The 26,216-nt window shown below is 40.9% G+C and overlaps 1 protein-coding gene across 1 annotated transcript; it reads right to left on the bottom strand.

Annotated features, from left to right (window-relative positions):
- Positions 1-295: 295 nt before the first annotated feature.
- On the bottom strand, positions 296-24,310 carry LOC128512043 (trichohyalin-like). The gene is made up of 7 exons (XM_053485167.1): positions 24,150-24,310; positions 18,980-19,011; positions 15,604-15,664; positions 13,651-14,059; positions 13,364-13,431; positions 2,248-3,482; positions 296-1,859 (listed from the first exon to the last, which is right to left on the bottom strand). Exons 1-7 carry the CDS (start codon positions 24,157-24,159, stop codon positions 1,755-1,757), a joined length of 1,920 nt encoding a protein of 639 aa, XP_053341142.1. The 5' UTR covers positions 24,160-24,310; the 3' UTR covers positions 296-1,754.
- Positions 24,311-26,216: the final 1,906 nt, after the last annotated feature.

The following is a 26,216-nucleotide window of genomic DNA, read 5'->3' as shown; positions in this document are numbered from 1 at the left end:
AGGTTCTCTGACACTTTATTCTTTGTTTGAATTCAAATTCAGTACAAATTTTATTCGTCACATACATTCATAAACAGTCATACACAGTAAGATATGCAGTGAAATGGTTGTATAACCGCCCATGACCTAACAGTCTGGTGATTGTGCTCCTAGATGTTATAATACTAATTATAGAAGCAACTAGTGTTTTGAGGATGTACGACAACATGAACTGTAAATATAAATGGATATAATGTGCTTCTATATTCACATATTATTTTTTCAAAATTCTATTGTATAAAAGGCATCGAACACATTGAGGCATAATATTATTTCTTCAGTGTTCAGTGACAACAGGAGAGAGGAAATACATTTACATTCTCCTGATTAAACAAAAGGGTTCTAGCAGACAAGAGCCATGTGGATGTATATTAGTCTGGGTACAGGATATAGAAGGTGTTACCACATAAGACATCAGGAAGCACAGTGAGGGGTCTGTCCTCAGGGCACAGGGATCTTCTTATTAGATTACAATGTCTTACAATATTATAAAACCTTACATTCAGTTTGTAAAATGTCCCAAAATGTCCCACTCATAAAACCTGATTAATTCCCTGCATGCCAAGGAACGAAGAAGTAACTGTTAATATATTTTTATATGTGTTAATATATTTTTAATATGTTTTTAGGGGCAGTGGTGGCTCAGAGGGTTAAGGCACTGAGTTACTGATCGGTAGGTCAGTGGTTCGAGTCCCAGCTCCAATAAATTGTTATTGTCCAGGAGCGCTGTATCATGGCTGAACCTGCACTCTGACCCCAGTTACGCTGGGACATGTGAGGAAAAGATTTTACTGTGCAGTAATGTATTTGTGACAAAAATAATTAACCTAAATTATATTATACACACTTGCAGCCAACTGAACAGATCATATAAAAATAAAAATCTACACTATACATGCTGGTTAGGGCATTTTGATGCAGAGTTTTTGTAACGTAAAATAACAGTTTGTTGGCTTATTAGCTCCTTAATTAACCTTATGCTAATCTCTCTTCTCAGTGATGTCCACCATCAGGGCCATCAGGGACTCTGGTATAACAGGCATTTTCCCAGTGGGCCAATGCGATTTAGGTCTGATACAAATTATTATTATTATTATTATTATTACATTTATTGATAATTTTTTTGGCCTATCACGGAGAGACTGGGATCCACTGAGGGACCCATTGATTTGTCTGCTGACAGCATAAGACCAATCACGTGACACCATAGCGATGAAGTACCTAGCTCCGCCCATATAAAAATAGGTCATTTGTAAAAGCTCTGTGAGAAAAAGCTTAGAAGTTTGCAGCCAAATGTGCAAAGATTCCAGACATCTGTAGAGACTGCTGCAGTCACCTCTTCATTGTGCAGCATCATCAGACAGGTGTAGAAGAGCAGGTTTAGAGTCATAGAGGAGAGCAGGAGTGAACTGTAATCGATGATGAGGGCTGGAGTGAAGGGCAGAATGAGGAGGAGCAGGAGGAGAGGGAGCTGAATCAGTAGGGAGGAGCCTGAAGATAATAGGAACTTATTGAGAGGTATCCTATGCTTATGTGTGTGTGTGTGTGTGTGTGTGTGTGTGTGTGTGTGTGTTTGAAAAACAAGATAACTTATATGCAGTGCAGCTAAATAAAGTAATTGGATGTTTATCCCAGTCCAGCTCTGTCCACTGTCTCTGGATTGCATGCTCAGTTTCTAACTGGGTGAGTGTCTGGGGCTTTATGAACTCTGTTATTCAGTGAAAAAATTCTTTAAATTTCAGAGAAATTCCCTTTGATGCCTCTCCGGTTACAGCTGCTCTTTTTGGCTCAGAGCTGCTTCTCACAGATTTCTGATAAACCTCTTTAAAGCAGACTGTAAGTCAAACAAACACAAAAACAAAGAAACAAAAACCACGCTTTTCCAGGATATTCAAATTTTCTGACATGTACTGTACATGGGTGGTGTCTGTCTAGACCAATTCTTCTACTGTAGTGTTGAGCTGCCTGGAGCAAAAAGGCCAGGGCTGATTTATTTTTATCCCAGTTCAGCCATGTCCAAAATCACTGGCTGAAAGACTTTATTTCAGACTGGGTGAGTGTCTGTGGCTTCATAATGTTATAAAGTTATAATGTCATCTGTTATCCAGTGACAAAAAAGTCGGTCAATGTCTGAAATATTCCCTTCGACACTTCTTCTGTTACAGCTGCTCTCTCTGACTCTGAGCTGCTCACAGTTTTCCCATAAACCTCTTTACACAGACTGTGAGTCTCTGTGAGGTCTAAAAGTTTCTGTTTAAGAGTCTTAAGCTCTCTGTTCTTCTTCTCCATCTGTCTGCTGAACTCTTCCTGCATCTTTGTTTTCGAGGCCAAAATGTTTCTCTGGAGTTCAGGCAGGATGGTCTTTATGAGGTTTCTCTCTGTCTCCATCCTGACCTCTTTGTCATACACCTCCCTGATCTCCTCTATCTCCTCTTGGTGCCTCTCCTCCATCTCTCTCCTCTCCCTCTCTCTCTTTTCTTTGAGTTTCTTCACCTTTTCTTCCATTTCTGTCCTTTGCTCTACCTCTCGTTTCAGCTCCCTCTCAAGTCCTCTCTTTTTCTCTTCATCTCTCTCTTCTTTGACCTTTCTTTCCAGTTCAGTTGTTCTGTCAATCAGTTGTATGATGTCTCCTTCATGCTCCTGGATCACTCCCTCTATCTTTTTCAGAGAGTCCTGCACCTCCTTATCTATTTTTACCTTCACTTCCATCTCCTCTCTCATTCTTTTGTATTCTCTTTCCTTCAGGATCTTAGTCTCCATTGCTCTAATCTGAGATTCTGTCTCCAGGTAGATCTCACTGCTGTAGAATTTCTCTCTGCTTCCTCCCACCATCTTCTCTATCTTCTCCAGCAGGTCTAAGACCTGAGAACCATCATCACTCTCTTTAACGTTGAGACAGTAAAACCTGTTCTCACATTTCTCCACTAGTCTCTGGACCTCCTGGTCTCCTGATTGGATAAACTCCTCAATGTTTTTCCTCTGAAGTTCTTTAGTAACACTGAATATGATCATGGTGTTTCTCCAACATCTTTCTCCAAAAATCTCCTCCATTTTCTCCAGCATCCCTCTCTCCTCTCCTGTAGGCTGCTTTACAGGTATGACCAGGAGAAATGCATGGGGTCCTGGAGCAGACAGATGCACACAGAGTCCCACGTCATGTCTCAGCCTCTCCAGAGAGAGTCCAGGAGAGAACCAGTCAGGAGTGTCCACCACTGTCACCTTCCTCCCAGCCACCTCCCCCTGTGTGCTCTTACTCTGCTGAGTGGATGTAGATGTAGCTGTAGATTTAGCTGTAGATGTAGCAGCCTGGTTCCTCTCCTCTTTGCTCAGGATGGTGTTTCCTGCTGCACTCTTCTCAGACTCCGTCCTCCCCAGCAGCACCAGCCTCAGTTCTGCTACAGGAACCGACAGTGGAAAATGTGGACTAGACGATTCTCCACCCACTGAAAATTAAGAATAAATGATTTAATACAGAATTATTTACTTACTGCATTGTGGTGATTATGTTTTTCTCTAGAGTATGTTGGTGGACAGATGGTCCATCCTTTATAAAACTTTTATCAAATTTATTCCAATCATAGTCCGATCTTCCTATTTGCTCACTAACTGCGTTACGTAAGACCCCATGAACAAGCCTCTCCCCAGGGGGATTTACAGTTGTCCAATTGTCCGGGACAACCACAAAATATGTCTGGGTAAGTTTATTTAAATAGAACTTGTCCGATCTGGCAAGTATGATGCTTTAAAATGTTAATTACTATTAACAAATTAATTCTATAGTGACAGTGTCATGATTTTTGCAAAGCCTGGCCTTCCACTTTTAAAATATTACATAATTTTGCTCTTTCTCATGCTCTCATAATTTGTACAGTCCCGATCATAAGTTTAAGTTGGAACTTGAAAGATGGCAAAAAATTATAACGACCTTAATTTGGATCAAGGATCGTCCACTGTCTTGACGGACAGCCAATTGGATCCTCCGTCTCAGTGCTGGTAAATTTTTTTTGGTCTTCCACTTGACTTTTTTGTTCCATAACCCTCAGGATCATTTAAGAAATTCCAAATGACTGTCTTACTGCGTCCCACCTCAGCAGCGATGGCGCGCTGTAAGAGACTCTGCTTACAGTATGCAGTTCAACAATCCGACCATGTTCAAAAAGGGAGAATTTTTTTGCCTTTACCATCAGAACGTGTGACTACCTGACAGAAAATGACAGAGTCCACATCTTTGCACAGATTTGACCTTTTAAAGGCATGTGGTCCTAAAATTTTGATCAGCAGTAAAACAGCCTGTTTCAGTTTATTTGTTATTTTTAATTAATTGAATGTTTAAAATTTTTTTTGTCTCACTCCCATTTCTTCTTGTTGCATGTTGAAGCTCTACTTGGAACCTTGTTAAGACCAAACCATGCAAAATATGATTTGTTGCCATTTTTCAAGTGGTCTTAAACTTTTAATCGAGACTGTACTGTATTTACACTCACTGAGCTGCGCTTGCTCTTGCCATTGCATTGTGGCTTTCCCAATAAATGTAGAAGTGCGTAGGTTGTCAGATATTGCAGAAACCCTCCCCACTCAGATAAAAAAGCTGAATAATATAAGGACTAAAACTGATACTGTAGCTTTATTATATATGCAGAAACTTTGTTTGGAAATAAAAGTGACATACATTTGTATTACCAGCCATATTATCATTCTTATTATTATTCTCATTATTGATATTAGTGCTGTTGTTGTTGACTTATTATTTAAAATAATTTTAAATTGAAAGTTTTATTCGACAATTTGATTAAATCATTAAACTCTTAATTGTCATGTGCATGGAGTTTGTATGTTCTCCCCGTGCTTGGTGGGTTTCCTCTGAATCCTTTGGTTTCCTTCCACAGACCTGCAGATTAGTCTAACTGGCGTTTCCAAATTGTGTGTTTGAGTAACTGTATGTATGTGTGTGTGCCTTGCGATGGATTGGCACCCTGTCCAGGATGTACCCCGCCTAGTTTCCTAACCCTCCTGGGATAGGCTCCAGGCCCCCCGTGACCCTGAATACAGGATAAAGCGGTATAGACAATGAGTGAGTGAGGGACTAATTGCCATTTTATGTTACAGCATAAAAATTTACAAATGTTTTATAAGCAATAAATAGAAGAAAAACTATTTGGATTTCTATATTTTCTCATGTTCTTTACCACGCTGGCGTGTTTTCCCACGCTGTCATCTCTTTTTACATGCCCCGGACCGCCCCGCCGGCTCACCGGTGTCTTATCTGGCGCTGATTTCTTCCAGCTTATAAGAAGGCGCAGCGCGCGATCTCGCCGCTGGATTATTGTGTGTTTTTGCCGCAGTTTTCTCGCGTTTCAGTTCATGATTTTTTTACGTTACCGACCTCGCTTTGTTTCTCCTATATTCGCCTCTTGTCTCACATTTTGGATTTATCATTACACTCGGATTTAACGGGTTTGAACTTTCACTTTCGTTTCTCGACTATGGCTCTGCTTCGTGTTTTTTTTTTGGCTCGAAACCCTCACTGACAAATTACATGGCTTTGAACTCCCACTCTTGTCCCTCGACTATGACTCTGCTTCGCCCCTGTTTTGGCTCGACGCCCACGCTGACGGATCGCACGGCTTTGAACTCCTCCTTTCGTCATTTGACTACGGCTCTTCTTCTCGTAACACAGCTTGCCCAATGCCTCACAAAACCACCTGCTTTTCTGCACCTGGATCCATCCCTCTGCCTGTTCGTTTTGTCCCTTCTGATAGAATAATCAAACCACTTTATGGATCCAGCAGAGTACGACAGGATGAGAGTGGCCCTGGAGAGCCAGGGTGCTCTCCTCAAGAAGCAGCAGCAAGAGCACTTCACCACCAGGCAAACTCTTGCCAGCATCACCACAGAGATGCAACAACTCCGGTTATACTCAGCTCGATTCACTAACCCTGAAATCGCGCGCAAACCACGCCTACCTCGGCCTACCTGTGGAGAAGAGCCAGGTACATGCAGATGCTTTTTCGCCCAGTGCTCACTGATTTTCGAGCTACAAGCCTCCACCTTCTCCTCAGAATGGTCACCAATGCCCCCGCCGTCTTCCAGAGCCTGATCAATGATGTACTCAGAGACTTCTAGAACCTTCATCTCTATTTAGATAACAATAATCTTTTCTCACGACCTGGAGGAGCAGCGGCACCACGTTCGCCAAGTATTACAGAGACTCCTAGAAAACAACTTGTATGTCAAGGCAGAGAAGTGTGAGTTTCACACGACGACTACCACCTTACTAGGGTTTGTCATCTCCCCCTCGCAGCTGGAGATGGAACCGGCCAAGGTTCAGTCTCCAACTGGCCAACTCCAGCCTCGCGACGAGATCTCCAACGATTCCTGGGCTTTGCCAATTTCTACCGTCAGTTCATTCAAGGGTACAACTCTGTCGCCGCCCCATTAATCTTTCTGACTTCCTCCAAGACGCGCTTTTGTTGGAACGAGGAGGCAGAGAGAGCCTTCGTTAAGCTCAAGAAACGGTTCACCTCAGCTCCTATACTAATCATCCCCTACCCTTCCTGCCAGTTCGTAGTGGAGGTGGATGCATCCAACACCGGCGCCGGAGGGATCCTGTCCCAAAGGTCGCCACAGGATAACAAGCTGCACCGCTGTTCCTTTTTTTCCCATCGTCTGTCCCCGGTTGAGAGGAACTACGAAGTGGGCAATTGAGAGCTACTATCCATCAAGCTAGCGCTAGAGGAGTGGAGGCACTGGCTGGAGGGAACTGAGCTCTCATTTCTAGTATGGACTGATCACAGGAATCTCGAATACCTGCATAAAGCCAAGATGCTCAATGCCCGACAGGCTCGCTGGTCCCTATTCTTCTCCCAGTTCAACTCTATCACGCCAGTTCTCATTTCCCCATGACTCTACGCCGTGCAACACTATCCTGCCCTCACGTTGTCTGGTAGCAGCCATGGAACGGGACATTGAGGCGAAAGTTAAGCAGGCATTGACTCAGGAACCCGGCCCAAGCAATGTCCCTCCAAATCGTCTTTTCGTCCCCCTCTGTCTACGCTCACAGGTCATGGAATAGGGTTATGGATCCAAGCTGTCCTGTCACCCAGGCTCTGCCCTGACACTCTTTATCCTCCAACAGTGCTTCTGGTGGCCCACGATGGAGAGGGACGTTTTCAGCTTTGTGGCAGCCTGCATCATCTGCACCCGCTACAAACCCAACAACCGCCCATGGGCTGGCCTCGCACATCTTGCTGGACTTCGTAACAGGCCTACTCTCATTTGATGGGAACACCTGTATCATGACCATCGCTGACCGTTTCTCCAAGTCCGTCCACCTGGTTCCACTTCCCAAGCTTCCCTCCGCCAAGGAAACTGCTAAGCAGTTAACCCTTAATGTTTTTCGTCTCCATTCCAGTGCAGTTTAGGCTACCAACCACCACTGTTTCCAACTCAAGAGGAGGGGGTAAAGGTAAACTGTCCGCTAAGTGTTTTCTGGCGTTTTACTTCATGATTTTTCATGTTACCGACCTTGCCTTGTTTCTCATTCCCCTTCAAAGGCTACATCCGATACTCCATGAAAACGGTATGGGAACATCTTTCTGTGTTGCCGGATGTGCGTATCAAATAAAAAAAAAAAGACGACAGGTTTTTGTCGGGTGGCCGGGGGGAGAAACCTCGGATAAACTTCGCTCTCTCTCTCCCTTCCTTCTTGGCAACCTTCATGACGAATTAACTCTTTCATGGAATAGCCTTATTCATCCCATGTTTTCATGCCATCAACTTCGATTTATTTAAATATTGTTGATGCAAGGCGCGGTTATATGATGATGTCCCAGATATAGAGATGCTTGGGGATATCTCTCCTAGGACATCATCCTTCCTGAAAAAGCATACACTTCCCACCAAGCCGTGTAGACTGACATCTTCCCTGCTTTCAGGCAGCTGATCAGGCTGGTGCTCTTTGCAGGCTTAGCAGGCTGACCTGCAGAAAGACTTGGCGGGGCTATATAATGTCATTCCTGGAATTATGCTGAGCCACAGACCTGTCTCTTCGTGCAACAAAGCAGACGGTCCGTGCTATTGGCTGTTTTATGGCTGCGATGGTGTTCCTAGAGAGTTACCTGTGGCTAAATCTCACGTGGGAATCAAGGGTAAGGATCGTGCATTCCTCCTTGATGCCCCCATCTCGCCCTCTGGCCTGTTTGGCGATGCTGCGAACGTCGCCACTAGGTTTGGGAGGCGAAATCATACAAATAAGCCTTCGGGAAAGTCCTTGCCCGCCGCGCTCAAGGTTTGGGACTGTCGGCCACCCAGCCCTGACCGGGTCTGACTCTCGCGAAGCGTGAAGCACAGCCATAGAGCGTTATGAGCCGGGCACCCCCTCGTAAGACGTCACGCTTTGCAATCTGCCTCGAAGAAGTCAGACCTACATACTGTCTTCTTCACAAAGAAGAAGTCCTGAGGCTCATTCGTCCAGGACCGTGGGGGTGGCCCCCCGGGGAGAGGCACGTAGAATCCCTTTTAAGGATGAAGTGTTCTCCCTGGCACCCCCAGGAGGTCGGTGTTCTTGCTCCGCCACCACTGGTGTTTCGGACAACACCGGTCTGCAAGAAATGTTAGTTTTTCGGTTTTCTCCTGCCATGTTCAGGATGCAGAACAGCTAACACCCCCCCATCTAACCGCAAAAACCCTGCCCCTTTCAAGAAACTGGCAGCGTGGAAGCTACTGGCAAGTATATCTTGCAAGAATCCAGTTCTCACATCGCCCTCCGCGTTTCAACAGCGTGGTCTCCACTTCAAACTGGAAAGGGCGCATCTGCTGAGTTACAAGACTTTCCTGGGAATAGGGGCCATAAAACATGTTCCTCTACCAGGCAGAGAGTCAGGCTACTACAGTTGGTTTTTCTTGGTTCCCAAGAGAAACGGGGGGCTGCGTCTGATTTTGGATCTTCACGGGCTAAACCCCTATCCAAAAGAAGACAGGTTCAAAATATTGACTGGCAAAGTGATTGCTCTCAAATCCAACCAAGGGATTGATTTGTGACAATCAATCTGGATATTTTCATGGAAATATTGCCACAACACAGAAAGTTCCTGAAGTTCGCTTTTGGGGCGAAGCTTACCAGTATCGGGTCCTTCCATTTCGTCTAGCTAACCCGCACATTAGATGACTAGCTGATGCTGGCTCAGTCTCAGGAGCTAGCTCTACGACATCAGAATGTCGTCCTAGCTCATCTCCGTTCCAAGGATTAAGACTCAATGCCGTAAAGCGTTCTCTTTCCTGCTCAGAACACAACATATTTGGGTGTCACATAGGATTTGATCGCAATGCGGGCACAGGGGTCTCCTGCGCGTGTCGAATCTATTTCCAACACCCTGAAGGAAACCAAGCTAGGCCAGAAAGTGACTGTTTATCACTTTTAGAGATTTTTAGGTCTCATGGCAGCTGTGTCTACGGTAATACCTTTGGGCCTCTGCACATGAGATCGTTTCAGTTGGGGTTAAAAGCAAGGGGATTGTACTCAAGGCCATACCCCCAGAGGCAAATAAGGGTTAAGCGCCAAGGGCTTCGTACCCTTTCTATGTGGTTCAGACCCCGGTTTTTGACTTTGGGTCCCACCCTACGTGCGTCTTTTGTCAGCGCAGACGCTAACGACAGACGCTTCCCTCACGGGCTGGGTTGCGGTCTTGGAAGATCGTCTAGCACAAGGGAGCTGGAGAGGCCAACTTCTTGCGTGGCAAATCAATTGCCCCGAATAATGGCTTTATTTTGCCCTGAAACACCTACTCCAGCAGTTGAGGCTACCATGTCCTAGTGCAGGTGGACAACATTATGGTAGTCTCATACATATTGCCAGGGTGGACTGTGCTCGTGCCGCTTGAATAGCTAGCGCAACCGGTTCTCCTTGGGGCACAGGATGAGTTCCTGTCCCACAGGGCGATGTACATTATAGCTAAAGCCAGGGGGATTACTCAAGGGCCAATCCCCGGAGGCAAATACGGGTTACGTGCAAGGTGGCTTTATACCCTTTTTATGTGGTTCAGACCCCAATTATTGACTTTGGGTCCCACTCTGCATGCGTTTTGTCGTCGCTAATGACAGACGTTTCCCTCACGGGCTGGGGTGCGGTCTTAGATGGCCGTCCAGCCCAAAGAAGCTGGAGAGGCCATCTTCTTGCCTGGCACATCCATTGCCCCAAACTGATGACTTTATATTGGCCCTTAAACACCTCCTCTAGCAGTTGAGAGGCTACCATGCCCTAGTGAGAGTGGACAACACTAGGGTAGCTTCGTACATCATCGCCGGGGCGAACTGTGCTCGCGCCGCTTGAATAAGCTAGCGCACCAGGTTCTGCTTTGGGCACAGGGTGAGTCCCTGTCCCTCAAGGCGATTTACACTCCAGGGCACATGGAGTTGGAGCCCTGGAACCTTTACCCACTAGAAGAACTTATGCCCTCAAGGAGAGGGTACTTGAAAGTGGTGCATGGCGAAACCTGTAGACCCAGTCCACTGCCAAATTGTTTCATTGCTGGAGTTCTGCAAGAAGTTTCCTCAGGCTTATGCCCTAGTACCCTCAGAATGTACATAGCCGCTATTTCGGCTTGTCATGTTCTGACTGATGGGGTCTGGCTGACACCCTTTCCAAACCACTAGAGTCAGCGCCTGTCTGGCTTCTGACCCTCAAGATGGTTTTTCTTATAATTACTTTTGGAGATCTGCAGGCTTCCCGTCCAGCCTAGACTTTGTCCCTGGGCTAGTCAGAGCTTCCTATAGATTCTATAGTCTGGATGTTCATGCTACTCCGGGCTCACGGGCCCTCGAGTCAGCCTCCCAGAGATAGTTCTGAGACCTCCTCGGCCTCCTCGGCACACGCTACACAACGTTGGGGTCCAGACACTTGCAGTGCAGCGGCTTTGGTGTTCTCGTTCCCATAGCGTTTTCACACAGCATCTAATGTAGCCTTTGAAAGGGAACGTCCCGGGTTACTTTGCTGTAACCCTGTTCCCTGAAAAGGCGGAAATGAGATGCTGCGCTCCAATGCCACACTGCCTGCATGACTGGACGTCCTTTCAGACAAAACTGATTTGAGGAATGTTTCCGGTTCAGTCCTATTTATAACCTGCAGGTGCGCTTCATCAAATGACGTCACCTGACTGAGGTTATATATGCCAAAATTTGGCGTGTTTGATACACACATGCTTCACAACCGGCAACACTCAACCGGCAATGTTCCCATAGCGTTTTCATGCAGCATCTCGTTCCCACCTTTTCAGGAAACAGGGTTACAGCAAAGTAACCCGAGACGTTTTTTCGCCTCTCGTCCTTACGTTTTGGATTTATCACTACACTCGGATTTAACGGCCTTGAACTTATACTTTAATTTCTCGACTACAGCTTTGCTTTGTGTTTGTTTTGGCTCGAAAAAATCACAGTTAAAACTGTTAAATAAAAGTCCCCGACTTGCAAATGAGTTCTATTCCGGTAGCACGTTCAGAAGTCCGAAAAAGCCCTATTCGGACAGGACTAGTTTTACAGGGGGTTGTTAGAGAAATTTAAGTTTCACAGACGTACTTTGTGATTTTCTATGTTTGTCTTTCTCTCACACGAAATTCCAGAGCAAATTACCTACTGTTTTTCAGCAAACTCGGCGGTCCTCTGAGAAATCTAATCCTGTCCGACTGCAAATGTCTGTGATTGCCGAAAATGTTGTTTCCAAAATCATTTTCTTTTGTGTTTTGGTCAACATGAACTACCGTGTTATCTCTAGCACGCCGGTATTCAAGTTTGCGCACCAACGCAATCCACGCATCCTGGAGATATGGTCTTGTGCAACGCCCACATGTAAAACACAGACACTCCTACCTCCTTAATGAACACGGAAATGTTAGTCCCGTCCGAATGCATACATGGCAAATGCAAAAATTCTCAAACTCAAACATGGCTTTATACACCTTTGACACGAATTTACAATGTAAAGCATAACAATCCACTTGAGTAAATCTGAGTGTTGCATCTGTCCCCCACACTGCCATTATGTGGCCATAAACCGTATCTGCATGTAAGTCTTTTTAAATGTCTAACGAGTCAGCTGACCTCGATAAAATTCAACCTGGGAGGGAGGGACAACACACATGGTGTTTACTGCGCTCGAAAGGACGCAATTTTGTCTCCTGTTTCCCACTGTATTGGACTGTAAACTCTGTTTTGTTGAGGGTTTTTAAAAAAATTTCAGATTATTCAGCATCAGGACAGCTTTACAAGACAGACATTTTCTATCATGATGCTCCAGGATTGATTCATTGAAACTGGTGAGTCCGACTCAATTCTACTGCACACACACATACAATATACCAGGCTTTAGATATTTTATACATTTACTTACACATTGCAAATATTGTATATTGTAAATATTGGTATCCGGTCCACTGCAGTGTCTATTTTTGTACAATACACGTAAGCTATTTCTGTGAATTGTTCGCATTTAGGAATGTTCCTAGAACCGTGGTCCATTCATATATACGTATCATATCTGTGTATCTGCATATCAAATGTCCTAATTCAGGGACTTACTGTACATAAATTATGTTTTTAAAGTCAATTTAAAAAAGTCCTAATTGTGAGCTCAGTAGACCCTGCTTCCCCTTATGTAAAAGTGACCGTTAGGGGACATACTTTAAGAGAATGAAGCATAATCATCCTCTAAGAACCGAAAAAGAAAAAAAAAATAACTCCATGAGAGTGAATTGTAGGAACAGCAGTCTAGTAAATGAGTATTGTCCAGTTTAATGTCAGCAGTAACAATTAAGTTTCAGTGCACGTCTCTCTCACATGCTATCCTAGCTGGGTAGTTCATAAACCTCACAAAACAGTTAGGAGTCTCCAAGAAGGTTAGGTCTGACTTTGTTTTAACAGCAACATATGTGTTTAGGAGAAAATAAAACATTTGTTCATGTATATTCCTAGCTGATGAATAATTATTTTACCCACTTTGTCCTAATTTGGTGATTTCTTAGTCCCTCCCACTAGTGATCTTTCCCCTTTAACAGCTACAATTCCATTTCACACAAACAAAAAGGGCAAATCCTATTCTGTTACTCTGTCCAGGATCCCTGGATATTTACAGATATTTCTCTCTTATCTATTACATGTTTTTTTTTTTGTGAATGATAATATTTTATGTCAGTTTTACACAATATTGATCTTTTTATTGTAATCTAATTATAAATATAAATGTCTACATCTGCCTGCTGTGTCCCTTTATTGATGTCTCTTTTACTCCTAAAATAGTGTTGAGTTACACACTCAACAACTAACATTAATCAATTACAATCAGGACAAATTCCCCCCATACTGTTTCTTCTCCTGATTGGTGCTGCTGAGTCCTGAGTCTCTCCACTCAATAGTAAACATCAGAACCAGTCAGAATGAGAGAGACATTCTTCTATAATTAATCACTTTCACTGTTTAAATTACACTTCCTTACAGTAGCTGAAGAGTTGCATCATTAAGTATAATTACAGTATATTTCATGTCCTTACATATGATTTATTAGGTGTAGATTAATATTTTAAGTACATTTTGAAAAGCTTTAAAGTGCCTACTGTAACAAATTACTCACTATATGGAGATAAAACGTCCTTGCTGTTTCTTCTCCTGATGGGGGCTGATGATTCTGGATCTGTCTGTTCCTGCAGCTGCTTTGTTTTCTCCTCTAGAAGTCTGTCTTTCTCCTGAAGCTGTTTGTCTCTCTCCATTAGCTGTGTCTCTCTCTCAGTTAGATGTCTCTCTGTCTCTTCAAGCTGTTTGTTTTTTTCTGCTAACTCAGTTTTCTGTTGCTCCAGTACGATCATCATCTCCTGTAATTGTCTCTTCTCATCCTCCAGCTCCTGTCCCAGTGTCTCCTGTTTGTTTTTACTGGTTTTCTCTCTGTTTCTCAGTTCTGTATCTTTATTCTCTATTTGTCTTTTATAATCCTCCAGCTGTTGGTCTTTATGTTCCAGTGATTTTAATGCTCCCTTCAGTTCTTTAAAATATTACGCAAGAGAGTAAACTGAATGATTAATGTGATCATAATCAGTCATCAGTTACAGAAGTACAGCTTGTTATGATTAAAGATTTAATTATTTATTAGAAAAACTAAAGTGAGCAATTTAATTAATTAGAAACATTGACTTTTATTATAGTAAAACCAGGGATGTACTTCACACACTTACAGACTTTCACTTAGGAGTGAAAACATGACAAATCGTCCCAGACTCTTCTGTTGCAAAGAATAACTTCTCTTAGTGATTAAGCTCACGTCCTCTTGAAAGCCATTATATTTCAGTGTTACAAGAACTGCAGATGATCTGCATCTAGTCTTTCACACAGAGCTGCACAACACCTTGAGTTCAGTGCATTTTTATAGATATAGTTCACCATTTCCAAAGACACGTTCATGACTATATGCAGTTTTGGTGACATCTGCTTTATGGCTAGACTTTCCCTATGTACAGTAAGAAACAGTGTGTCCACTTGGTGTCAGAGGTTCTATCTTGGATGTGTTTTACAACACCACGATGTATCCCTGTCATCAACTTAGCTTATTCTCTGTGCAAACACCAGTACAGTATTTCCAATCAAGCCCTTTTTAGTGAAGAAATCATCAATTCAATTCATAACATTATCTGTAAGCCACTGTTCTTGTGTAAAGCTCTTCACAAAAAAAAAATCTTTATGCAAATCACTGTCCATGTGGAATCTAACAAAAACTAACAATAAAGCAGCGTCGGTAACGTTAGTGAACTAAGGCACTCTGATATTCTAATGTAACAGTACAACAGCCACGCCCCACTGGTTGAGAACGCCAGCTTTAGAGCAGGATGTCAAACTCAAATCACACCCAATAAATGTAAATATTGTTTAACAGTTCATGAACTAAAAGTATTTATTTAAAAATATATTTTCTGGTAAATAAGATACTGTATATTACACTAGGCATTGAATGTAGGATCGAGTCTTAAAAAAGAAGAAAAAAGTAAACAACTGTTTGAAATATCAAGTGATAACATTAGTTATACTGATCCTGTTTTTGTTTTTGTTTTTTTGTTTTTTTTCCAAAACTTAAAAAATATCTAACATGAGGAGACTCATGGAGAACTCACACAGGACTGTCTCTGTTAGGAACTGACATGTACTTAGTCTCCTGTCTCTCTCTCATCTTCTCTTTTCCCCAGCAGACTGTATTTATTGCTCTGTACACTGGGTGATGTGTTTCAGATGTGTTTCAGGATTTGGCATCAATCACTGAATCCCATTTAAGGTGTGTTTGGACCCAGCGCCTTGAGTTTAAAACGTGTGACTTTGATTAATTCATAGTTAAAGATATTAAAAGTTAAGTGTACATAGTGAATATCACTAAGTTTTTACTCCTCCATAAACACTTTCTGTGTGCTTTCTCTATAATATTTAAATAATGTTTATAATAGGGAATATAATAATAGAGAGTGTGGAGATCTCACTATTAAACACTTTACTGTACAAAACATGATCAGGTGTGTTTACTTTTGTAGCTCCTTCCACACTCACCAGTCTGTAGAGCCGAGATCTTCATTTTTATTCTCTTATCTTCTGTCCATTTTCTGTCACTCTGTGAAAGAGAATAAATCAGTGTGAAGGTTTTATACCTGACTCCATACTGTATGTAAATAAAGTGTTAAATAAACATAAAGAGTGTGTGTGTATTTGTGTGTGTGTCACCGAGAGGTGATATTACTAACACTACACACTGAGCTGATTAAGACTGATTTAAACTGATATTGTATTTAGTAACACACTAAGTTTTAATGCAACTGAAAAGCACAATCACTAAACATGAAACACGTACAGGAGAGATAAACAACCCTCTACTGAAGAATCAAATGTCTATTTTTTTTCTTTTTAGCATCACAAAATAACACAATATATTATTAACTGTTATTAACAAAATCAACTGTCCCAGATTTTTTTTTATTTTTTGTGAAGACACTGATTGTGTTTAATGTGTTTTTTATGGACATCAGTCAGTCATGATTAAAACACACAACACAATTCAAACACTGAGAGTTTGTCATGGATTTGTTCTCTGAAGTAACATTAAAGCCCAATCCCAATTCTACCCCTTACCCCTACACTTAGCCCTACCCCTCCGTTTTGCGCGTTCTTGTGAAGGGGTAGGGGTGTCTCATTTCTCTTTTGGTTGGAGGGGTAGGGCTAAGGGGAAGGGCCAGATAGCCCTCGAAACGAAGATTTTTCGGGACCTCACTTCAAACGAAGGGCTAACGAAATTTTCAAGATGGCCGCTCACTCGAGCAAGCAGACCCGTAAATTTAACGAATTTTTGCCATTAATAAGGATTTTTATGACAAGTTTTCATTATATGTATATTAATTTTAGTCTTGTGTTTGTGTTTATGGTGATGTTTTGTAAAAAAACGTTTTCAAAAAAACTGCTAAAGTTTGCTAGCGGATAGCACCGATTACGCAATATTACAAAAATATATTTTTATGTCATATACACTTTACTGCATCCTACAAATTTCAGTAGCACGGCAGTTTGCCGAGCTTTTGATAACGCATTGTTTGTTTTGCTTACGGCCATACTGTATGTGTACATGTAAATGAACGGATACGTATGATGACGTATAACAGTGTTGTAGTGGTGTCCCATTTCTTAGGGGAAATATTTTAACTCTTCTCTTTCCACTTCGTTTCAAGGGACAAGGGAAAGGGGCGAGGGGTAGGGGAAGGGGTAGAAAGTAGAATTGGGATTGGGCTTAAATTTGCCCTACAGATTTTAATAAAATGGTTTTAAGTAAATTTATGTTGTTCCTGGTGTTGGGTCTCTACACAGATCCTCATGTTAAATTAAGACAAATTTTGCAGATGGACTTCAATATGCGTGAAGATAATAATTTATTTAGCTTGTTTTTCTTGCTTTATGATTTATTTTGTTTATGTTTGAACAAATTGTTTACAATCATATCAATAATTATGACATCAGTAATCACAGTAAATTGTTAACTGTCATGTTTTCCCTGTGTGTTCCTGTTGTGTGTGTTCTGTAGGACTTTCATGTTCATGTTTGTTCCAGACTTCAGTTCCCAGTATGCATTGCACCTCACATGTCAGTCACATGATGTTAATTGTGATCACCTGCACCTTGTTTAGTTTAATTAGTTTGTCTATTTAAAGTCGTGTTTCAAAGTCTTCTGTTTAGAATCCTAATGTATTTTGTTTTGTTTGCTTGTATTAGCTTTAGCATTAACACGATCATTAGCATTAGCCTTTAGTTTGTAGCCCAGCCACAGTCATAGTTCACATGTGTTTATTGTATAAAGGAAAAACCTTTTTATTTAACATATTAATCTGAACTTGCATCCTGTCTGTTAAATGTCATTAACAAACAGCTCAAAGGGGTCATACGGGCCTACATGCACTTTTTCAAGCTGTACAACCACTCAACAATGATAAAGAGCCGCCCAGTGATTTTCTTTCCATTTATTAAAACAACATGCCCCTTCTGAAATCAGGCCAATCTCAAATGCCTGTCGATGTGACGCCACACCGCATGAGGCCGCTCCTACTATAGTGATTGACACTGGTGTTTTAGCAAAGACCCGCCCCGAATGAGAAGAAGCTGTCGGCCATTGCCTAAGCAAGTGTGGTGTACAGTTGTTGGGTGTAATAGCGAACATAGCAGTCGTCATTCACTACTGACATTTGAGCTGCTGAGGATGCAGTGGCTGAATTTAGATTTTAAAGCTAACGTCCCCGCCGATCTACCTAAATGCGTTCATGTTTGCGCTAATCATTTTTCACCAGACTGCTTTATAAACGCAGGTCAATATAAAGCCGGTTTCGCTAGGAAGCAGCTCCTAAAAAATGGATCTGTACTAACGCTTCATGTTCCTGCTTCATCTTCACCAGGCTCGGTGAGTGTAATTTCTTTTTCTATGAATCTTTGCAGATCGCCTTTTCTAATAATCACGATGAATGCGGAGTGTAAGTTAACTTACACTCTCATAGAACATGGTTATGTCGTCCTCTCTATGTACATCCATCTCTATATAATTCCTAATCACCCGTTTATAATAAACAATGGGTTAAGGTGATTGTCTAGTTGCAAACTATGTACGTAGTTGGAAAACTATATTATGTTTACCTTTGTAATGTTAGATGGTTTATAAAGATGTCTGTCAAAGATTAAGAAGTCATGTAAACACATCAGTAAACACATCGCGTCCATATCTCTCTCAGTAAGCTTCTCCGCTTTTGTTGTCGATGACAGGTCCATTCTTTTAATTTCTGCGTTTTTAGGCGATATTACAAACTTCAGGGTGGGTTCCGTATTTAAATCAAACCAAAAACTACTTAAGAAAGCAGGCTCAGGCTCTATATTCCAGCGTTTTCCAGTTTGGACTGCATTACCCACAAAGCACTGCGTTGTGGGCAATGCTTTGTGGGTAATGCAGTCCAAAGCATTGCCCGCACTGGACTACACTCCTGTGCCTATACCCCACGTGTGTTGTGAAGAAACGCCCCACAGAACTGGGGGAGCGGGCTTAGCAGAGATCATAAGCATTTAAAGGAGCATGTACTGAAACAGGTTGCTGAGAAGAGAGCTAGTTTTTACCAGGTAAAAGTAGTGTTTTTTTTTACACAACCATTGAGAATTTTTAATTTTAATATGATCTTTAGGACCCTAAAGATCATATTAACATTTAATGAAAAATGGGACGTGTGGGACCTTTAATGTCCATGTTTCTATTCAATGTGTCAGTTGTGTTTCTGATCATCAGTGCGAGCTGTATATACTGTATGGTAACCCATCACTGGGTAATAGACTTATTACAACAATTTAAGATTTGTTTTAACCTGTAAGTATCAGATTTATGAACATTAATAGTTTAGTACAGTTTACTCACCTGAATAACCCAGATGTCTTTTACTTGACGATCTGACAAAAATACAAAATAAAGTTTAAGACTCTTTAAAAATGCTTTGGTAATTTTTTAAATGTCTCTGTATTATATGGAATAGTATTAGATATAAACATTCTGTGGCTGTTCTCAGTAAATACGTTTTGTCCTGCATTAGTTTGTCTCTCTTCTTTTTCTCTGCTGATTTTAGAAAAGAAATGGCTTTAGCTTTATCATATTAACTCTGTAAGAAACTAATTTACTGAATCACTCACTCACATTCTGTTATAATCTCTTTCATGCACTATTATCTAGCGTGGACTTTCTAACTCACTTCTCTCACTAAAGTTATATACAGTACACTACCTGGACAAAAAAGAAAAAACAGTAAACTGCATGAAAAAATATGATCTGAAAAAATCATAAACGAACGTGATCAGATATCAAACACTTGGAAAAGTTAAATCATTTAAAAAAAACAAAATCCTCAGAAATATTACATCAGAAATCACAGAGCTCACAGGATTGGGACTAAACAGCTGTGTGACTATCAGAAAACCACTTGTTAATGAGGCTAATCAGAACAAAAATAATCTAATTAAATGTACTGAATGACCAGGTTATTACATCAATACATCATTATTCTTCCCAGATGTCCTGGACATACGCTGGGCTCTGTGAGCATGAGGAACCATAAACAAAACTTGTAATCAAATGAAATATTAGTGTGTGTGACTTTCTGGGAGGCCGGGCAGTGAACACTACAGTAATATTACTGTAGTCAGTCTCGGTAACTTTATAAAGGAGTTATTACTATAAAATTACAATCAAACAAAAACCTTGTATGTAGGTCAGATGTGTGTGTGTGTGTGTGTGTAGATGCTCATATATCTATGTGCTATTGCACTTTGAACACACAGCACAGTCCAATCTATTTCATTTGCACAATAAATATATTATTCATACAGCATCAACACATCACTATCAGAGAAAAGGAGTTTATACTCACCTAAAGAAAACTGTGAAAGTAAATAATAGAGAGTGAAGATTTAATGCATGATTACAAATGTGAATTGTTTCATGTGAAAATGTGAAAGTAACTGTTACTCTGGTTAAAACACAACTGTGTGTCTTAATAAAAAAGAGGAAAACTAGACAACAATCAGTCATCACACACAGTAAATCTGTATAATGTAGCATTGTGCTAATATACCGCTAGTTCCCCTTAAGGAACAGAAATATCTTGTGATTTATTGGAAAATACTATTTTCTGATATCTGCATGTATTTACCAATATACAGTATGTCAGTATATGTGCATTTCCCCCTGTGTATTTTAAATCTATAGTTAAATATTCTGTAATATATCTATGTGCTATTGTAGTACATAAAGGAATATACAGAATATCAGATTCCCACTTCCTTTAATTAAAAACACAGACATTTATCAATGTATAAAACTAAACAGATAACAGAATGGTGTGCTTTGCTACTGCCTCGTCTATATATTGGTTACGACAGCATATGATTTGTCGCAGTAGACTTGGGAAGATGTGTGATCTCGTTCTGTTTTTCTCTCTTTCACTCCTAAATCCCTCTCTCCTATTATAGAAGTTTTATAAATGAAGTGAAGGACTTCTGTTCTCAGTTCAGTCAGGTTGTCTTTATGCTGTGTGCATTAACATGACTTACTACTGTTAGCTTAAAGAGACTGAACGCTAGGCCGAGTCAACTCTTCAATGCTTTTTCACAATATGGTGTGATTGTTATGCAGAGCGAGTGATGGCAATTATTCTGTCTACAAGCACTGAACACTGTTAAAGCTCTGATTTATGTTTATTGTGAAGTGTCAGGAAATGTCATGTCACTCTGTGTTTCAGTAAGAACACAATTATGAGTCACAGATTATTCAAATAATACAAAATACTGATATGTTACTTGGACACTTGCAGAATAGACTGAACCGTTCCATCCAGAGGAATCCTGGGAAATGTTATATTTTTATTCTTATATGATTCTGTATGAGATTCTGATGGAGTCTGGCAGTGGTGTGTGTTATATGTTACATGTTTGTTGTGTCTTTTACTCGACATGGTAAACGTCTCTGTCTACATTATTGCAGTGCAGTGGGGTTACACACAGGTGCATTGTGGGAAAGAAGCTGACTGATGGAAGTGGAATCTCACTTACTGATCAGAGTCCTTCACATAAACATCATCTGAAAATAGTTTTATGCTTCTATTTGATTCCTAAATTAAAATCAGGTGATAAGTTTATAAAATATCAGTGTTTATCATTAGTGTGAAGTCGAGTTATTTACTTACCCGTGCTGAAGGTGTCGTGTGAAACAACAAAGAGAAATGTAATGTTAATGATAAAATATAATGAGAAAAACTTATGATTTACAAACAGAATAGCTTCATTCTTTGCTTTTAATTCAAAGATGTTCAGCTAAAAGTTTAATATTTATATTAAAATAACAACATAGTGAATAATTCATAATTTCTAATTAAACAATGAAATACTGGGTGCAGTAACACACATCTGTGATCCACTGGTGAATAAGACACTTCATATCGAATGAAAATGCTGAGCATCACCACGTTCATTCACATTTCTATCTGTATCAGGAAAAATTTGTATAAGTTACAGCATTAATAATAAAAAAAATATTAACAGCATTAACTCTGAATAAGCAGTTCATTTAGCTGCCATTAGATATGCAGAGAAAATGATTGTTAAAAAAAGTCCAGTAAGACTGCTATGTGCAGTACTTTACTTACATGAATGATCTCTGCCTAAAGCTCAGACCAGACTATTAAACAGCCCCCATTATGCTTTTTTAAATATGATCTTTCATGCAGTGTGCCATGTAGCTGTATGTGAACATAAACTATCTGCACTATCTGTGACTGACAGTGCACGATAAATGAAGTTTTTGTCTATTAAAAAAAAGAGTCGGCTCACATTTGCCTAAACAAGTCGTTAGCAAATCTATTTTTACTATGTTACGGATCCACGTCACTCCGTAACATATTTGCATAATGTCCACCCACATTCTACGTCACAAACAACTTGCCTGCCATCTTACAATTAATGTTACCGCACTCTTGTTAATGTGATCGAGCATTCATGCTGGGTTCGCCTAAACACTTTGTAATATAAAAAAAAACAATAAAAAACGAGAGCACACAAAATCCTTTTTAACTGTTTACTCTCCACTATTCACCAAAACTGAACTTGTGGCAAAGTGGCAAGGCGCATGCGCAGTTCACGTGTCTCGATGCATTTTTCCCTCTGGGCTTGCCATAGCATCCTACGGCAAGCCCCAAGGGAAAAAAATTCATCCACATACGCGAAGTGCGCATGCGAAGGGGTTTCGTGTGCTCTTGTTTTTAATTGTTTTTTTGTTTTTATATTACAAAGTGTTTAAGCAATCCCGGCATGAATGCTTGGTCACATAAACAAAAGTGTGGTAACATCAATTGTAAGATGGCAGGCAAGTTGTTCGGGACATAGATCTGCCTTCAAAGGAACAGCCGGAAAAGAGCGGGGCGGTGAGGAGTAGTAATGGCTGACCAGCGTTGGCGTTATTTGTTTGGACGAGAGAAGGAGAGATTGCTGTGGATCATTTTCTTTCGAAGATTTTTTAACCGGATTATCTTTGACTGGACATATTCCCCGGGCTTCTCACCCTCCGCCATTGGCCTCTCGGACTTTATTAACCCCGGTGAGACCGAACCATATTTGGATAACACACATACAATAAACACAGACTTTAAACATTTTCCACTCACTCGCACACATTCACGTACCGTTTGTAATATATATAGTTTGTAAATAGTGTTTATGTTTTTGTTTGGTTGTTGTGCACCTTTTTGGTTACTTTATTTAGTATTTGTATAATACAAGTTTGCTTTATCTACTCGTTTGTGTTTGTCCTTTTTGCTCACCGGCCTTTTAACGCAACACCAACATAAAAAATAAAAGACCTCTCGATTTTTGTAGCCACACTTAATATTAAAATAGCTGGTTGTTACACAGTAAAACCGCGCCATCTTTTCTATGTATTGACGGGTCTCAAGAGCCGTTTTTCAGTTATGGTAATGGCCGTTTCGTTTTTACGGAAAGGAGGGGTTTAGACAGACTGAATATTTGAACTGCCAAATCATTTGATGACTTCGAAATGGCTATCATTTAGAAATGGGGTAAAATTAAATCTATTTTTGGAGAAAACTAAAGTGTTTTCTGACCTTGCATACATGTAAATCTGTTTTTAGAGACTCAATAAGCAATATTAGCAACCTTTAAAATGGCATAATATGACCCCTTTAAAGACTAAAGAACTTTCACTCTGACAATTTCATGTAACAACGCTTCTGTCTCTGACGCAATTTTACATCTTTATTTTTCCAAGTTTTTCCTAAGTCAAGAATTTTCCACTATACAGGTATACATAGAACTACACAAACACACGTACTGCTTTCTCATTATTCTTTTTAAAGGTAAAGTGCAGGTAAATTTGTTTTATTTTTACTTTATATTTTGTATTAATTATTTTTATGTAGCCTATTTATTTTTTTGGGTTGTGGACCGAATAATTTAAGTTTCCATTATTTCTTATAGGGAAATTCACTTTGATTTATAAGTGTTTTGAAATACTAATGTGCTTCTGGAATTAATTATGTTCGTAATCCAAGGTTCCTGTGCTACCTCGGCTTCAGGGAAAAAGATCTGGCTCTCTGGACTACTGAGCCGCCACTTTGTCTCCCCCTAGTGTGTCTGCGTGTGTATGTGTCTCACTGATGTCAATAAAGTAGATTTACCTGTGTCACCGTATGTAAGGTCGGCAATCGCGTACTACTGCTTCTCCCCAGTGCTACATTCACCTCCCTGGCCCGTTGTCAAGGACCCTTAACCCTCAACTGGAACGAGTCAGGCCAGTGAACTATCGTCTGCAACAGCTGGGTAAGTGCAAAAGCACTGAGGTATATCATATAATTTTTTTAAATGGTGGATTGAACCAATTCTTATTGGACTAAAATAAACTCCACTCTACATTAGCACCCTGTATACTGAACCTCATACTGAATACTGAGTGTGTGTTTCATGTACTGAGATGAGAAGCACAGATGATGATGTTGAGTTTATACAGTGTGGAGTTCAGGAACACTTACCACTTATCATCTCCACTGTAATCTCCTCTGTTCTGTCTCCATCAGTGACCTGACACAGGTAATGTCCTTCATCTGACTCTGTACAGTCTCTCAGCTGTAAGGAGACGTTTCCTCTCTCCAGCTCCTGAGTGAACAGACTCACTCTGCCCTCGTAACGTCTCCCCTCTGTCACCTGATTGTTCTTATAGACACAAACACAGTCTGTCTCCTTAAACCACCGGATCTCCATGTTAACAGCACTGATTTCAGGAGACAGACGACACGAGAGAGTCACAGCAGAGTGATTATACTCCTCTGTACCACTAGGATCAACGAGTTTAAACTCATCTGTGTAGGAAACACACACACACACATTGTTGGTTCAATGTGCAATAAATAATATTGATACATACTGTATATCTCTGTAAACGTAACTTACTGCTCGCAGTCGCCATCTTTATCTCTTTCTGTAGGTTCAAACTAATAAAATCCTAAACACACACAGAAAGAGAGAGTCATCCTTTTAAACAACTTAACTCACACAAACACACTGTTAGAAAGCACAATTCCACGGTGTATTTGGAGGATTAGTTTAAAAGGTTATTGAGTCGTTGGTGACTAACATGTACTTTAGCATGATGCTAACTCCTCTTACCTTTTCTGTTCCTCATATAAACATATCTGCTGCTTTAGCTAAAGTGTGACCACATTTCACAGCGGCTCACAAACAAACTAAACCGTCTGTATCCAGTCTGATGGTTCATTAATGCCTGTTGGTCAGAGTCAAGAACTTTCACTATCATTACAATCACTGAGAGATCCTTCCTTCCCTTACAATCTGAGAGCCCTGCCCTTGTTCATAGTTCACTTAAATATTTAATAATTAGCTAACACTATGTCCTGTTGTCACTATTACTATCAGATTAAAGCTCAAAGTTGAGACTGTAACTCTGTACCAAACATGAACTGTGTATCATTAATGTTTATCTTAAACCTAATATACAGTATATTCCGCATATGCTGTTGTTAGTTTAACCTCAAATCTGTCTACAGTGGGGAGAAATAAACTCACTCACTCAATCATCTACTGTATACCGCTTTATACTGTGTACAGGGTTGTGGGTGGCCTGGAGCCTATCCTTGAAGACTTAGGGTTAGGCCATAGGGCAGGGTACACCCTGCACGCGGTGTTAATCCATCACAGGGCATGGAGTGTACACTTACTGTACATGTACACACTCACATTTAAACATTACAGGGAATTTGGGAATTACATTTAACCTAATCTAAATGTCTTTATACTGTGGGAAACTGGAGCACCCAGAGGAAACCCACCAAGCACGGGAGGAACATGTTAACTTCATGCACATAAACCCCGTGGCGGGAATCAAACTCGGACAATGGAGGTGCAAGGTGACCGTTCTAACCACTAAGCCACTATAGCTGGTCCTGATGCATTGCAGCGTTTGGGTGATTTCTCATTCCAGTTACATATTTCTATAAAATGACAGTGCAGTGTTGCTCCACTGCAGTGTGGAGCAGCAAGAACAGAGAGAGGATGAGCTGTACAGGATAAGAGTGTTTCAGTGACCACGCCTACTGCATAAATCTGATTATTGAACATTTTCACATTTCCACTCACTCACTCACTCATCATCTATACCGCTTTTTCCTGTATTCATGGTCGCGGGGGTCTGGAGCCTATCCCAGGAGATTTAGGGCATGAGATGGGGTACACCCTGTACAGGGTGCTAATCCCTCGCAGGGCACGGATACACTCAGCCATACACTCTTTCACACACTATGGGCAATTTGGGAACACCAATTAGCCTAATCTGCATGTCTTTGGATTGCAGGAAGAAACCGGAATACCCAGAGAGAACCCACCAAGCACGGGGAGAACATGCAAACTCCGTCCACACAGAGACGGGAATCGAACACGGACCCTGGAGGTGCAAGGAGACAGTGCTAACCACTACACCACCGTGCAGTCTTTATGCGATTTCATAATGATTTGAGGTATTTATTCATTAAATAATGTACTTGAGCATATATTGATATCTACAGTATTTAGGTTTCAAGAGCTTT

This window comes from Clarias gariepinus, chromosome 24 (genome assembly GCF_024256425.1).
Source record: "Clarias gariepinus isolate MV-2021 ecotype Netherlands chromosome 24, CGAR_prim_01v2, whole genome shotgun sequence".
Classification (NCBI taxonomy): Eukaryota; Metazoa; Chordata; class Actinopteri; order Siluriformes; family Clariidae; genus Clarias; species Clarias gariepinus.
Note: the sequence above shows the minus strand (reverse complement) of the source record. Positions and strands in the feature narration are given on the sequence as shown.

Bases quoted from the DNA above. Each gene is read 5' to 3' on its own strand.
- LOC128512043 (XM_053485167.1), bottom strand. The intron at 15,665-18,979 runs GTGAGTAAACTG...TCTCTTTCACAG, and splicing joins AAGACATCTGGGTTATTCAG to AGTGACAGAAAATGGACAGA. The intron at 1,860-2,247 runs GTTTATGGGAAA...TGCTTTAAAGAG, and splicing joins CTCACAGTCTGTGTAAAGAG to GTTTATCAGAAATCTGTGAG.